The 17,513-nt window shown below is 34.5% G+C and overlaps 1 protein-coding gene across 1 annotated transcript in view; it reads left to right on the top strand.

Moving 5' to 3' along the window:
* The window catches only part of TBC1D22A (TBC1 domain family member 22A), a 146,600-nt gene that overhangs the window by 76,755 nt on the left and 52,332 nt on the right, over window positions 1-17,513 (top strand). Inside the window, exon 11 of the mRNA XM_048301101.1 lies at window positions 1,293-1,420. Coding sequence (XP_048157058.1) covers window positions 1,293-1,420 — 128 coding nt within the window. The remainder of the gene's footprint in view (window positions 1-1,292; window positions 1,421-17,513) is intronic.

Here is a 17,513-nt window from a genome sequence, read left to right as displayed (position 1 = left end):
TTATATTGGCTGACGCTTTCATATAGCCAAAAAATACATCTTGAGGGGAAAAAAAAATGGAGCAGCTTCAGTCTTTATTATAATTTAGTATCACTTAACTTCTGTTACCTTAATTTGTAGGTAACGTTTCCTGTAATAGTGCTGCGATACTCTTGGGATTATCCTTTTAATTAATTTAGTGGTTTAGTGTATTTTTAGATATTTATTAGGTATGTAAAGTTTGTAAGATGAGCATTTACTCATTGTTTTAGCTGATAATACATCTCTGTGAGTGTGGATGAAGGGGTGATCTGGGCAGCAAAAATCTCCAAAGAATATATTTGTATATGGAAAGACAGTAGGAATGTCTTATTTAGGCTTTAACAAAGACTTTTTGTCATAAATTTGTCCAAAATAAGACATTGGCATTTCTGCAGTGTTTGTCATCTACACTGTGCTAATACCATATCTGAGCCTGTTAACTAAAGCCTGCTAACAGAATGTCTGTGATCCTTTTTGGAGAAAATTCTGCTCAATATAGACAAGCCATGTAGTAGATTAGTTCTATTAGCTCTAGCAATAACCTTGCAAGTGACTATCACAGCTTTCAAATAGTATAATGTTCTACAATAAACACAGTGCGTGTGGGTATGAGTGTAGAAACCGTTGATTTGTACTGGTTTTATTTGCATTTATTTGTAATACTAAGAAATTATTTAAGCTGCAAATTAGTAACGCTTTCTCAACTGTATTTCCTACACATTAGTCTCATTTTTTTTCTCAAATGAATGCAACCTTTGTATGTCCTTTCCTTATATTTCTTTGCCTTCTTAATTTAATAATGTTTGTTTCTTTTTTTTAATTTTTTTTTGGGGGGTTTGTTTTTTTTTTTATTTTTCTTTTAGATTGCCAACACTTTATTTTTGGAGGCCATTATGTTATTTGGAAGCTATGTTTCTTGCCCCAAATAATTTGTAACCTAAGAAAATAATGAGGATATATGTACCTAATAATTTCACATTATAATTTTGTATGTTTTTGTGGTATATTATAAAGCTCTGATCTTAATGTTTTCTTCAGATAGTGCAACTCGGACCAGTTATTTAATCCATCTAGTGGCAGAAAAATCAATCCAGTGTAATGTTTAACTAATTTGTATATTCAGTGTTCTCATTTGGTTATGAGAATTTGCATGCACTACCACAAGTTGTTTCCATGAGATTGGAGGAGTATTTTATTGTTTTAGACAATGTACTTGATACTTCAAGACTTCAGAAAAGTTGCAGTAAAATACCTCTTTATTCTGTCTTCAGAACAAGTTCACAGGCACTTGGATCAGCATGAGGTGAAATACTTGCAATTTGCTTTCCGTTGGATGAATAACTTGCTGATGAGAGAAGTCCCTTTACGGTGTACCATCAGGTTATGGGACACATACCAAGTAAGTACTTTTTTAAACCTCCATAACTCTGGTAATGTGTTTTGGACATGCCAGTATCTTTGTGAGTGGTTTTTCTTGAACCTTTTGCTTTAGTGTCATCTGAGAATTACCATAATAAGAGAGAAAACCTTCACTGATCACCACTACTTAGAAACATTTAATGTCTTCAGTTTTCTTGCCCTTCAAAGCCAAGCACTTGATGTCATGATAGTTTATAGTACTAAAATGAACACTCACTTGAAGTTGATATCAATATTCCCTTCTGTCTCTTCAGAGAAGCGAAACATTCAATTGTGCTTAATCAATGCCCTCCATCGATTCTGAGTTCCAGGCTTCTTATTGTCCATCTGCTTAACTACTCTATCCAATATTAGCTTTCAATCTTCAGTTCTCAACATTCGTCCTTTGTCATGTCTTCTGTCTTACTGTTTGTCCAGATAAAACTCTTTATGTTGCTGACCTCTTGTTGTGGTAATTATTTTTCCTCAATAATTTATTTTCCTATTGTCAAGAGAAAGAATTGATATTTGAGAAAAGTGGTTTACCCATTCTTAGTTCTATTACTTGATGTTCCAGTAGCTTCTGGTTGCAATTTTTTACTATATGTTTAAACTATATATTCTTATCTACCAACTTCGTTGTTGAAGTCAATGGGAGAGGGAAAAGTAATACTTTAAATTCCATAAGCATTTTCAACTGGATTAGTCAATAAATATGAGACTAACTCATAATTTATGCCTTGTAAAGAGACGTGATATCTTTAAATATCATTGTCTTTATATCTACTCATTATGTAGAAATGTTCAGTTAGTTTCATACACTTTAATGCCAGAATGTCTACTTAAACCATCTATCCAGACCTGTTACAGAGGGTGAGGAACTGCTTGCTCTTCATTTAATGGGTCCAGTAAGCTATTTCAGTGAAGTCTGATGGTATCCAACTCTGATAAGAACATGTTGAGAAATGAGGAATTAACAGTTCTGCTGTTAATCTAAGAGGTGGTATCCTTGCAGAGTTTATTTGGTTGCTTATCTTTGACAAATTTCTGAATTGAACATGGCTATTGTTTCCATCTGAGGTTCTTTTGCCTCCTTTGTTTCATTATAATATCTGTTACTCATTGTGATATCTGTTATTACCTGGTGAGTTATTCCAGTGTAAAATATTTATTCTTTGTAAGACCTTCCTGATAATTTGTAAGATTGAGCTATTTAAGTGTTTTACTGTAATTAATTTATCTCCTTTTGAATAATTTTTGTTGCTGTTGCTGTAGTATTTCTAACTCCTGGAGGATTTTACCATGCTAACTCTAGCACTGCACTTGGTACCTGATCATTAGTGTTATGAATGAAATAAAATAATGTAAGAATGCCTCCTTAATCCAATTAACCACCCATGTGTGCCCCAAAAATACATGGTTTTGCCAGAATTCCAATTTGTGCTCATGTCTGAGCTATGATTCTATGATAATGTTGAGAAATTTCCTTTGAAAACCAAGTCTGGGGTTAATTTCTTGAATTATTGCCATGCTGAAAGGAACCCTTCATTGCTAGTGCATAGGTACTTCTCAAGTTACACTTCACTGGGATATTTATCCATAATAAGTTTCTGATTATTTAATTCTAATTTCTAAAAAATTCTGATGTATTTAAAGTAGTATTTAAAAACTTAAGTCTTTGCATGCAATTTCCAACTGTATATTTTAAATCAAGGTTTCTTATATCTAAATACCTAAATGAAATTCCTATGCCCAGAGTAGGGACTATTTTTGTATATTAAACAAGCTTAAGGAATAATTCTGTGTTTTGACTCAGTAGGTGCAGGAAATCTGTACTGTGTTCTAGGTTTCATTATTTAGTAGTTTGTTCTGTATGCATATCTTGTCTAGTCTATTTCAATCCAGTAAAGATATCTTAATGTAGTCACCTCTATTGCCAACACTTTTTCTGAAACAACCTCAACAATTCCTTGCTAATCAGATTTCAGTTGTGCTTATGCTACACTGATTATCAACCTATAATATGCATCTTTTCACCCTCTTACTATGGATAATAAATGCAGTGAATCTGCAAGAGCCAATAAAGTTTGTGCAAAGTTTTTGCTAAAGTGTTAAGCAATAACGTTACAGATTTTTACCCAACTTTTCATGAAGCCATTCTGTTGCATGTGATTTCTAACTTAATTGTTTAGAACTGTATTAGCAGTGCTGCTTTCCGAATGGAAAACACTTCAGAGACGGAGTTTGTTCAGTTGGTTGTATTGTCTGTTTCGTATTTTTAACGTAAAGCCTGCTATAGGCCAAAATTTGTCTCTCATTTAGAGATATATTGTTAAAGAAGTTTTTCAGAGGGTTTAGCTATGGATGGACCTGTGATATTGGATTTGAAAGAGCGGTGTAAAATGAGTAAAGGCAAGAAATATAATTAACTTTCCAGATACAGATGGGAGGAACAATCCTACTAATAATTGTAAGGGCTGGATAGATGCTTAAGTGCTTTTCTCCATGTACTCAAAAGCTGATGATCCTGTTATCAGGCTTGCTTTTGCTACCTCATGTGTCCTAAAGCAGTAAATTAAGGAAACGTGGGAGTTCTGCTTAGATTTACACAGTTTTTCCGTCTTCTGTTTCAATGGTACTTAGGATGTGCCTGTACTGGCTTTTACCTCCCAATAATCTTGAACTGCTGTAAACAGAAATAGCTTTACCTGCACTTTAAGTTCAGAAAGGTGAACTAACCATGTTGTAACGTAACATCAGCAGGGACTACAGGCATTCATCCCTACACTCTTGTTGTAGGGCTTTTGCTCAGACACTACCTACCTTGTGGCTCTTGGGAAGGGATGGGGCATTTTGAAGGCCTTGTTTACAGTCATCTCTAGTCTCAGTGTGTGTCATGATGTGGGAATGGCATAGGAGCAGCATCAGAGGAGGGTTCAGGATGGGTGGGACAGTCAGATCCCTTCATGTGGAAGGAATAGGAAGGCAGGTGGAACTGTCAGATCCCTTCTTGTCTGCACCAGGAGTGCATTCTGGTTCCGTTTCCTGCAGAAATCCAACGAGTAGAGAACAGTGGCACCTCTTGAAAGAGAGGATCTGCTGCTGATGTTTTCACAGAAAATAAAATTTTTCTCTCTTGTGTCTTCCTCTCTCCCCGTTAAAGCTGAAACCGTGCCTTATTTCGCCGAGCTGCTTGTTTTCCCCTGTTGCATTGGAAAAATAAATACTGTGCTGTTTCCAGCTTAAATTCTAGATTGGTTATTCTCACAGCAGGCCCCAGTTTCTCATGGACTGCAACAGAGGGCTTTCAGGGGAATAACAGCACTCTTAAATAGTCTGCTGTTGTGTACTTCCTAGTGTGACAGAGCCGCTGTTGGCTGGAGGTGTTAGAACTGCATTCTGGCTCTCAATATTTGTCACTGTTCTTCCATTGACTTTGGTGGGAATAAAATTGGACACTTTAATGATGTCCACCTCTGTGGCAGAATGTATGGTATGGTCGTAAGAGTACTCTAGCTGGACTCATATTCTCTGTCTAGTTTAATTTAGGATTCATCAGTCATTTGTTAGGGTGTGTGGAGTAAATCATTGAACATACCCAAAATACCTGCACTTGAGCTAGTTAGAGTTGAGGGGAAGAGAAATTTGGAAAGGTTCCCAAATCTTCACTTCAGTAAGTACTCTGTCATTCAGTAACTGTATCTATGAAATCCACTAAAATACATCACTTTATCTGAAGAACTGTGTAAAGTAGAAAAAGTAGACATGAAAGACATTATGCATTTTGCTTATGAAGGATGTGTTGAGAAAGCTTCGTAACCGTAAGTATTTAGTTTGATTTATTCTTTAACCTGAATTGCATTTTAATGAGTGAATTATCCCACTTCTTCACTTGTTTCAGGCTTTGTTTTTTGTGGATTTTGTTTTTATATAAATGCAGTAAATACCTTGTAAATTCTTTCAAAATGGAAATTGCTTGTTAAGTTATAACCAAGACATTTAAAATTTAAATTCATAGAACTGAAACTGATTTATATGATGTTCATGTCCGCAAACCAAAATAGTGAAACATAAGACCTGAGTTTTATCTTTTATTATATCTTGCCTTTTTATCATATATGTTATCATCTTTTTTGGCACAAAGGACTGGTAAAATGAAGTAGCATGGTGACTGAATTATTCAGGATATATAAGTGTTTAACATATTTCTGTGGACTTACAAAATGCAGGTTAGTTTTATATTTGGTCCTTGACAGAAGGGTGCTTTGACACTATTTTAAAGATTGCTATTTGAAACTGACTTTTGTGGGCTTCTAACTTTAACTCAAGATTCAACATACTGTATTAGAAAAGGTGGAGATGTCTCAATGCTCAGCATCTGTGCTGTCTTACTCTAGATAAATACTTTATGTGCTTACCATCAAATAAGAAAGTATCCTTTCTTCAGACGAAGACATTTTATTGAAGTTTCCATTAAAGTTCTTATTTTCATTTATTTAAATTCTTAGAATGTGCGTTGTCCTTCAGGCACTTCCAAGATACGCTATGTTTACATGGCTGTGTACTCCTGTGTTGGGGGATAGGAAGCAATGCCATTACAGTGGTGGCATCCATTTCCAGTTCTTTATCCTTGACTAGAAACGGCAATACAGGACTTGAGTGTCAGTGCTTGTATACCAATACTTAGAACAGAACAGAACAGAGTTTAGAACTGCTTAAATATAGAGTTCAAAACTACATTTGATTTGTAGGCAGTTTGCAGCTGGAAGGAAGTCTCTAACAATGCCATCAAATCATCCTGATGCAAGATAACAAGGTGTTACACTGGTGTTGTAAATAGGATGAGAATTTTCATAGACATATAAGTACTTAATTTTATTTATTTTTCATGTAGAATGGAGTGCATGTATTTTTCATTAAAGTGTTTACCTTCTGATCTGACGTTCTTATATAAATTACCTTTTTGTGCTGTCTTATGTGAAGTGATTTCTCTGTGTAACTCACCACAGTAGTAGTACATAATTTGCAGAAGAGACACCAGCACAGGTTTCATAGCTAAAACCTTGCTCAGAAAAAATGAAAACAGAAAAGGAAAATAAAGTAGCAGCTATGTATGTTAGCTTCCAATTCTAAATACGTGCTGTCATATGCTGTGTGAATATTTAGAGTTGAAGTGGACAACCTAATATTTTCACCTGCCAGGAGGCCTTTTTGTTTGGTACCATTTAGCTGACTGCTGTAGTGCCAGCTCACCAGTAAGTAGATGATGCAGTTGGCATGAATAATGCACTCAGACTCATTGGAAATACAAAACCAATGTTTTGTACTGTTTACAGTGCCCTGCTGTCCTACTTTACAGCATTGCCCTGTTCTTGTGTGAGGAAAACTTTAGTATTACTTTAAGGCTTACTGCATAAAATTAAGTGCAAATGAAAGAATTTATAAAGTCCTGCCATGTAAAATGCAAAACAGTTACAAAGATTAACAAAAGACACAGAAAAAAAGCAAACAATAACGCTGATAGATTTTGACAGTATTGGTGAGTTGATTTACTGTCTCACTGCTGAAACAGATTTTTCTTCTAGTTTCTGTTCCCCTCAGCTCCCTGGCAGTATCTGTTAGTTTTCTTCACATTAGGGAAGTGAGGAGGCTGATGAATACCACAGCCAGTGCAAGGGAGTGAGGATGAGAGAGGAGAGCTGTGATTTCAGTCCTAGTGTTCGATCAGAATGATTGCTTGTCCTTATTTGCCATCTTTCCTAAGAAGATTTTCTTCTTTGGTAGTTAGTACATTTCTCAGGCTGCACCCCTTAGACAAACTTCAGTAGGGAGCAGCTGTTGCTGGTGGAGCCTGTTGGCTTCTGTCTTTCTTCCTGAAATCATGCAGGTGGGTCTAGAAAAAGACATTTTTTTTCCTCCTTCACATTTATTCTTTTTCCTTAATCGAGGAGACTGATGCTTTCTTAGCCCAAAATAAATGCTATTTTTTTCTGGAAAATGTAAATGTATCATCACATGTAATTGATCACCATTTACATCCTTCCCTTCTTCAAGGACGGCTGAAGTGTATTTTTCATTTCTTTGACTTAGTGTTCATTTTTATTTTCATGTATCTCATATTGGACCTCATATGGTTTGTTGACCAATATGGTAACAGACATGATATTTGTTGGTATCATTTATGTAGCTCATTATTAGCTTTTCATTAAGGGTATTTTGTTTAAAAGTAGGCATCTAATGTTAACTTTTAAGAAATAATATTGGTACAATTTTCCAGAAGTGCTGAGAATCCAGCAATCTTATTAAGCTCATGAAAAACTGCAGAAGCACAGGTTTTCTCTTTATCCAAATGGAAAGTAGATGTCTAAGTGTAGGGAATTATTAAAATAAAATTTTAGTTACCTAAATTGTAACACTACCACCTCTTGCTCCTCCTTCACCCTGCCCTCTCAGAAAAAAAAAAAAAAAAAAAAAAAAAAAAGAGATAAAGAGGGGAAAAAAGTTACACATAATAATGATTTTTGTCTGGCCATAAGTCATTGGAATTTAGGAAGTGTTCAAAAATGCAGCTATGGTTTTTTCCTATGTTTCTATTTTCCACATAGACTCAATCAGAGAATTTCATTCCCTCAACATGAGAATGATTTAAGTGTTTTCCAGTAGAGTTGTCTTGTGTTTAGTTCTTATTTAAAAAAAAAAAAAAATCAATTAAAGTTGAAACTGGAATACATTTCTCAACAGACACTGTAGAATCTATAAAAGAAAGATGTTACTGCTACTCTGGTCTCAATCAAAGCCTTAAGCCACCTGAGACAAGAGACTCAAAATACAAGTACTGAAATCAAATTTAATTTTTCATGGCCAGGAATTTAGAGTGTGAGACATCTCATTGTTCCAGTCTGGTCTTTTTGGACCACCAAGATCCTTGAATCAGGTTAGGTTAAGTGAACAAAGACAAACATTTAGAGTGAGAGAAAAACAGTGGGGAAGGCATATACCCTCCCATCTTCTTCTACTTGCAAGCTTCATTATATATTTATCTCTTATAGTGATTTTTTAAAAATGGCTATTGAGTATTATTAAATATGTATCTAATTGTTTTAAAGTATACTGCTTAAAACATCCTGTGGCAGTGATTTTTTTGCAATTTCTTTATGCAGTGTGAAAAGAAATTTTCCTTCTTTGATTTAACAAAAGATTCTTTTGAATTCACTTCCACTTATTTCTTTGATGATGAGAAATTGTGTCAAATCATTCTTTATTCACTTTTTCCCATCAACTGTCTCAAAACTGTTTTCTATCTCTGTATGCAATCACTCCTTTTACAAGCTGAAAATATCTGTACTTAAAAAGGCCATTACATGTGCTTTTTGTGCTTATTACTGTTGTGTAGTAAATGGAAACTTCTTCGGGAGGTGATAATACCATGGATTCATAAATGAGATTTGTTTCTTATTTATTTATTTATAATTTTTCATGTCTTTTCTCCTGTGAAAAGTGCATAATTCAGGTAATTGTTCATAGTTAATCCAACTTGACTGTCTTAGAGGTTCATGTTATGCATGACATCAGATGTTTATGCTTTGCAGTGTTTTTACCTCTGTGTGTATATCCAGATTGAATTTCATTTGTCATTTTATTATTCAGTAGCACAACAGCTTTCTGAAACTTCTTGAAGCCAAGTTTATTTTTTACCAGTAAAAGCTACTCTGAATAATTTTGCATCTCTACCAAACTAAGATTTTTCAAGACCACTTAGTATTTTAGTGAACAACACAGATTCTATTCTGCTTTTTTGTCCTTTTAATTCTCTCATTTGACAATAACCTAATTTTAGAATCTGGCTTAGTTGCCTTGTGAGAAGTGTCTGGACACATGAATATTTAATATCCAATTACTAACATGTGGGTCGGATCACATCTTTCAGATTTCTAGGCATTTGTCAATTTGAAACTGGCCAGAAGGTTAAATGTTCTGGAGTGGAGGAGACAGACATAGTGGCATATAACCTTTCCTGCCAGATGTAAAATGCGAACATGAAAGTTTAATTTTCTTAGGAAATAAGGGTAAAAATACTGTGTGTCTTGGTAGTGACTCTTCTTGTCACTACCTCTCATATACTGTAAGAGAAACCAGCTCCTGGGTTAAAAAGCATCAGTGTCCTCAGGAGGCTGTATTCAGGTCATGCGTCTGCCTTTGATTCTGCCACCTCTTGTTTTCTCTTGCGAATTTTTTTAGCTCCTTCAGAGCTGGAATTCACCATCCTACTGTCTACTGAGCCCATCCTTGATCTTGCCAACTTCCATTATAGTTCAGGAAAACCTTTTCACATTGTTCTCTTTAAAAGTAAATGTAAAAGTATGGTTTAAATAAAATTTAGTTATTTGGAACCATAGGAAGACATGAACAAGTGAGAGAAGAACTTTTTATTGAAAGACTGGCAATCTGAAGATGTACCTGTTTTAACATAATGTCCTTGTTCTAACTCTGCATTAATTTGGAAGTTTCTTAATCCCTTTGTATTCAGCAAGTCAGTATTTTCTTGTGTCAATACACTCCTGGTACATCAAGTTTCTGTTGAACTTGAGCAATTGAAAAGTTTTTATAGTTTTCGAATCTTTGTCAGACAGCTGACTGCCATAAGCTTCTACCACATGGATAGTTACCTTCTGGGATAACTTTGTTGCCAGGGCAACCTTCCATTGGCAAGGGTTGTGCTCATTAGGAATTTATTGTGGCAGGCAGTTGTATTTCAGTGGTACAGCAATGAAGTCACTGACCTCTTATTGTTTGTCTTGTGTTAAGTGCAATCTCAAATAATAGAAAACTCAAAGAAAAGAAGGTAAGAGTGTTAGTCAAAAAAAGAACCACACTGCTTTAACCACATATATATGCATATAAAACTTTATGTACAGTCTTTAACATGCCTAAGAATTACGTGCACAAAGGAGAAAAAAACGAGTTTTTTAAACAATAGTTCAGCTTTTCAGTGAGAATTTAAAATACTCTCACTGACATCTATATATGAATACAACTCACAGGTTTTCTCCTAGAATAGAAAAAAGCCAGATGGTATTTATAGAATTACAATGGTGTATATATATGATTGGTACTCTTTTGTTGAGTCCATTTTGTTAGTTTTTCCTATTTATTTTGTAGTTTCTTGTGGAGAGACAGGGTTCCCAAATTCTCAGTGAAAGCAGACTAAGTGGGTCCTGATTTTCTGCTGGACCACATTCTAGCACAGAGCAGTGTGCACATTCAGCTTCCCAACTGTGATCTGCAGTTTCACTAGCACTGGCACTGGCAGATATAAAACTGACAGTAGCAGCCTCTATAAGATACTTAAATATGACTCCCCATACCAGTTGAAGTTGTTAACTGGCACAAATGCGTGCCTTTAAATGGGTTTGCATATTACTCACCAATACATGGGAATTTCTGTGTTTAGAGGTCTGTCAGATCCAAGACTCTAAAGTTCCTAGTCTGTCCTTCCTGCCAGTGGGCTTACTGTGAACAGCAGAGGTGGGGTTCAGTTTGAGATATAAATGCAAAAAGATAGGTGTCTTTATGTAAGTTTGTGTTCATTGCTGTGTTGGGTATCTAAGCTTCACCCAGTAAATAAACTCAGGAGCCTAGAGAGAGATTTAGAGTGATTTATGAGGTTTATGGTTTAGAGTGGCTCATCAGCTGAATGCCTTTTTAGGCTCCATTGAACATATTAACTCCATCTTCATTACCTTTGTAGAATAAGTACACAGCATGCTGGTAGGCACTCAAATTTAAAAATCTTCATCTCAAAATGGAAGCTCTCTGCATTTTTGCAAAAAGTGAATTAAAATTCCTTTCATAATATTTAAAAGGACTTTTTATGATATGAAATTCTTGACCACTAGATCAACTGTTTTAATGTAAGTGTGGATTGCAAATATGTTTGCGTATTGCTAATTTTTGTCCATTTTTCTTTGGTAGCATTCATTGACATCACGGAAGATTCAGTGTGGAAAATAAAAGAAGGAAAAAGATGTGAACCCATGCTTTTTTTTATGAGGAAGGTATTTAGACATGCAAAAACCAGAAAATCAAAACTCAGTGGTATGCATAGGGAAGCCTGTAGGTTTTTCTGGGTTCAAGTTCTTTAGACAACTTCTAGTACTGTTGAAATAGATGTTAATTTTTCTGTGGCTAAATGAAAGCTGATTGTGAATGCAGAGAGAAAGTACTTTCTCTTATGCTTAGCTTATCTTAAAGAATGGGACTAATCTCATTGACTTCAATAGAACAACTCATGAATTTTGTTATTTAAGCATGTACTCAAGTGCTTTATTGATCGGGATCTTGATGAATGAATATAGGATACTTGTAGGACGTTAGAAACAGTCTAGAAAACAGTTTGTTTTGCTCATTGGCTACTTTGAAGTAGCCAGTGTTTCTAGAAGGAGGCTTTATTAAAATTAATATTGTTCTCAAAGACCAAAGTCTGAAAGAGAATTGTGTTGCTATACAAGAAGATAAAAAGGGAAATAACCTTTCTTACATCCATAGGCTCTTTTAATTTTATGCTCCTTCCTCCCATAGAGCCCTTCCTCATTGAGCTTCAGTGATGTTTTAAGACTACATTACAATTAAGACTACACTACAATTTCAAGTTGTTTAGTATTTTAAATCTACTTAGTTTTATTTTCTGAAGCTCCAGTTAGTTGTGTCAGTTATTGTTGTTCGTAGAAGTGAGCACTAACAACTAAACCATGATTGCCATTTGACTTTTCCCTTTTTGTTCTGATGTCTTCTTGTTGTTAAAACCTGAACAAATGTACAAAAGTCCTAACATGTTGTACAGTTCTCTGGTTCCTTGTTTCGTATTTATTAAGACATCTCAAGCTAATACAGCCTGCACAGAAAATCTATTAAACATTAACTCTTTGCTACTGCGTAAGACATAATACCTAAATGCAAACACAACCTTGGGAGAGCAGGGGAAAAAAAGGACCAACAAATATTTGACAAATCCAGTAAAATCCAGTAAAAATAGCTTATTTATAGCAGCATAGGCCCTTGTGGAGGGTGTATGAAATTAGTATAATTACTGTTTGTTTCTGGAATGTACAACATCATTACAACTACACGAAATATTAAAAATCGTATCTTCTTTTGTCTCTCCAGTCCTTTAGCTCCTAGTAATGATCACTACGTCTTTAATATTCTGGCCTTTCTGGTATTCCTGATACATGACAGTCTTGTGCTTTGCTCTGCCACTTGCATTGTCCTTGACTGTCTGTTTTGAGAGCTATTCTGCCCTTTCTTCCAGTCTCACAGGGGTTCTTGGTTCTTTTTCACTCTTCCTCCTCCATCCTATTCATGGGTGATCTGAGACTTTCTTACAACTTCACTGTCAGCTTATGCTGATGATTTGCATATCTACTTTTTTTCCCTGACCTGTCTTCCTTAGTTAAGATACACGTTTCAGAATGTCTGTATGACAGGTCTCCTGAGATAGCTGATGACAATTACTGATACCAAGAATTCCTCTTTTCCTCAATAGAGCTCTTGCTTCTCTTATTTCATAACTTTTTCTAGTAGATTCTGCATAGGATTTTTTTGTTCAACATATTTTTCTCTTACATTTCCCAGACAATCTGTACTGTACTTTCCCCTCACAGAATTTCAAAAAGCCCAGTTCTCTTTTTTTTTTTTGAATTTTCATCTAATACAAATAATATGAATCCCTTTTAATCAGATAGAATATGTAATTTTCTTCTTCTGTCATTACTCAGATGTTCCATCATTCAGTTGCTTCATTTTCTTGGCATTTTTCTGTGTAAGTATTCGTGTGGTTATCCCAATTTAGTTTCTAGTCTCCCAGCAGTAGTTCAGGAACTACTGATCAAAAAACTCCAACTATTTCAAAGAGTATATAAACCTGATAAATTTTGGCTGTTCTGTGCTTAGTCGGAATTAATATTTTTGTAGTGTGAAACTGAAATAATGCTACTTATGCTGAAGTATGTAGATGAATATGAAGGAGTTCTAAAGTGATGCCTAATGTGGCATCAGAAATGGACAGTGGTTTTCAAATTAAATCTGATTTCAGCAGTCCTCTGGGCTGTCTTTAGTAAGTGTTATTCCACTAAATCTTTGTCACCTTTAGCTGTTAAGATTCATTTCTACACAACAAAAACCTTCAGCGTAGAAATCTTCACTTGGGCACTAGTTCAGAAATAAAGTTGTCCTGATTATTCAGACCTCTGAACAGAGTATTTTCTGTGGGAGTATATAGTGAAAATATATAGTGAAATATATAGTTACTATACTGGTTATTCTGCTTAAGTATACAAATCAGTTATTACTAATAATAACTGCATATTTTAAATTAGTGAATTAATTTGATGCTTCCATCTTTTGTTTTGTTTTAAATTTTGCCTAGTCTATTTACCTTTTTGAAAATATATGTCTGTGAATGAACATTCATTTCTTTATTCAACCTTTTTGGCTGCACCCTAATCCACTTTCACTGTATGTGCAAGAAACCATTTAACAAACTTGTACATGGGAGTCAGTGAGTAAGATTAATTTCACTAACTCAGTTGTCTTCAATAATGTTCCATAGGGTAATGATATCTTTCAAGGAAGCTAAAATTCAAATTTCTCTAAAACACTCACTCAAGACTAAGTATAATGTCTGAATCACATCTTGAACATCATTACTCTGCTGCAATACTGTCATGACTTTGTAAACAATGAAAGAGTTTGCAAACTGAAAATAGCTGTTGTGGGAAACGTCTTTCAGAGATGGTGACTCCACATCTGCTGTTGTAGATTTTGAAAGCTGTGACTGGTGGTAATTGAAGGAAGATAAATTTCATTTCAAGCTAGAGGTATGTGGGTTAAATTCTGGAACTGTATTTTCCCGCAGTGGGGAGGGAAAAGTAGGACTTGATTTTTATTTAATACAAAAGTTAATTGTAGTAGTTGTATAGCTTATAAACTATATAAGCTATATAACTTCTTATATAACTAGCTTATATGTAAACTATATAAGCTAATACTTCTTAGTTTGTATTAACCCTGATGTTTGAGAAATACCAAGTTCATGCAGTCAGATAGAAGTTGAATTGTGCATTGCAAATGGCACAAGTTTGTCATTTAGGTATGCTGACAGAGGTTGCAAAAAATGCCTTTGGGAACTTCATTTGAAGGTAACTTATGAAATGAACTTAAAAAGTCATACTCTTTTTTTTTTCTTCTTCTTTTAAGTGCCTCTGGTTGAACTGGTAGTTTGTGAAGTTGAACAATATCCTTTTCTCTAATTTTTATAGTGGGCTGTATACTGAATTTAGCTACTATTATTTTTAAATGTTGAATATTGTTACAATAAGGATACTTCAGCCCACTTTAGCAGAATAATAAAGCACACTTGTATTTAGTTGATTACTGTGATATCTTTTCATTCCATTTGCAGGGGTTCACAATGCTTTAATTTCACACAGGCTAGCTTTTATTTCTCCACTGTTTTAAGCAGCACTGACAATTCACCAACCTTCCCACCTTTGCTTCCAAGTGCTCCAATTGCAACTTTCATATCTTCCTTGTTTTTTTGAAATTAAAAAAGTTTTCTCTCTCTAGTACCATTAAGTTTTTGTTTTAAAGATGTATTTTTTACGGCCATGGAAATGAGAACTTCTGGCTTTTTTGGACAATGTGGTACTAACAGCCATGCTGCTCATTATGAGGTTTGTACTTACAGGTGTTAATAGGCAACATCCTGTAGGAACCTCAGCCCAGCCTGCTCTGATCTTCCCGTCATCTCCTATTGCCTTCAGTTATTTTTGCTAATGTGAATGCTGACATAAGCTTTCAGATAACCCTATTCGATCCATCTCATATAATCCTGGATTAATTAGACATTATGTCAACTCCAGTAGTGCATTTTGTTATTATATGGAGATCAGTGCAGTCTATCAAGTGGTTCTTAGTGTCTAATGTTACTCAGTGCATCTTCAACATCTGCTGAAAAAAATGGAAAAGCTGTGCACATTTTACAATAGTAATTTCAGACTATTTGTGCTTGGTTAACAGAAGTTCACATATATCTAGATTTGATGACATTGCTGTATCATGATTATGTGATAAAATACACAATAAAATTCATCATTTATTTTTGCAACCATAAATTAGAACCACACACAGCAGGTCACCTTGTCATAGAAAGAGCTCTGGTTAGTCAAGCAGGACCTGCTTTCCATAAACTGATGCTGGCTATTTTGCAAATTTTACAATTTGTGTTTTAGTAATTTTTTTCTTGTATAGCTCAACATTTCCAAAAATTGTCGTGTAGTTTTCCATATACGTAAACTAGTTACAAATTCCATGTACATTTTTAAAATATGGTTGCAACTTCATGAGAAAACGTACAGGTAGTTGTGCTTCATTTCTTTTTAACATTCTTTGGTGAGAGGACTGTGTTTATAAATGCCATTGCCATATGCCATTCAGTGTATTTCAATTTATTTTCCATAGAAATTTGCATTGGAAAGATGTGATACCAGTGCTTTTCAATTTAAATGCATTAGCATCCACTAAGGAAGTTGCAATACCTGCATTTTGAAGAGTGACGTATGTTGAGCAAGCTGAAGGATTGTATTAATCTAATCAAACTGTCAAAGCAATCCTTCTTACAATATTCTTTTTCATAAACCCAGTAAGCATTTGAACTTGTGTTTTATGCCTTTTTCCTAGCAGAAAATAAGCACCGAGCACACTCAAAGCATTTAGAAATGAGAATATTAACAAAGATTTAACTGGCAAGCTAGTATGCAACTGTGAGTAATGAACAGGAAAACCTATATCATGCCAGTTGCTCATCAACAGTAATTAAAATATAGTTTATAAACTTACAGCTGATACTTTAAAAAGAACTAAGGTACATATTTTCTATACTTTTTAATATAGCATTTCAATCAAAGATACTTTCCTTTTTGAGGATAGCTGATTAGTAGTGATTCATACAAAGCTCACATTATCTTCCCGTGTGATTATCTTTCAACCTGCAGATTAAGTCATATTTTAAAACAGAGATTCATTATAAGAGGTTTATTTCTAGTTTTGATGTGATGATGTTTTTTTCCTACAGACTAAAAGGACATGTTTAGATGTCATTTTGTCCTAGTATACTTTAGATATACTTAGTTATTTTAACTCTGTTATTACTTTCTGTTATATCACATTACTTCAGAGACTGAACACAGAGGAAATATTAATAGCTGTGGTGATTTATTATTAAAATGCCAAATTGGAGAAAAGGTGCGCAGAACTACTATTGTTGGAGAGCAGACCAAAAAAACCCCACTAAACACATTTCAGGATAGTTTGCAGTTAAAGTATCTTTGGTGAACCTTTTCTTGTTATCAGTTTTGATGTAATACAGTGTCTGAGTAGTTATCAATTTAGAGAAGACAGTGTGAGCCTCTGGGAAGTACTAATGGAAAGATATTTTGGTATAACACTATTTCTCCTTTATTCACTGTGAAGGAACTTTGTCGATTAGAAATTTAAAAAGGTCATTCAATTACTTTGTAATGCACAATAGGTGAAGTTGAAACAAAACAGATATTCCTTTATTTCATATCTGAACAAAAGAGTAGCATCTGGTAGCATAACAAGTAGAAAGTTCTCGGATCAAAATACGATTTTGACTAACAGAAAGTACTGCAGATGTCTATGTATTTTTCCTATATGTGCTAGTTGTACAAGTTATGCACATGTTACGTTTAGTTTTGAACATGTTTTTATTTAATATCAAGTGATCAGGAAAGAAAAGTGAATAACAGAATAGGAATGCCTGCAGCTGCTAAAACTCATTCAGAATAAACGTAGACCTGAACTTACAAACCAAGAAAAGCAGAAAAACCTTCTGAGACAGAGTGACAAAAATATAGTGGTACTTGAAATTCCCATTCATGTAAATGTAAAGTGACATGGAAAGATTTGGGGAAAAAAAGAAAATTATATTCTGATACATAATCTTTAACTATGAACTGTGTGTTGCCAATTAGGAGCAAGAATTAAAGGTCATAATACTTTTATAAAAGTGTTAG

Source organism: Corvus hawaiiensis, chromosome 4 (assembly GCF_020740725.1).
Source record: "Corvus hawaiiensis isolate bCorHaw1 chromosome 4, bCorHaw1.pri.cur, whole genome shotgun sequence".
Lineage (NCBI taxonomy): Eukaryota > Metazoa > Chordata > Aves > Passeriformes > Corvidae > Corvus > Corvus hawaiiensis.
Note: the sequence above shows the minus strand (reverse complement) of the source record. Positions and strands in the feature narration are given on the sequence as shown.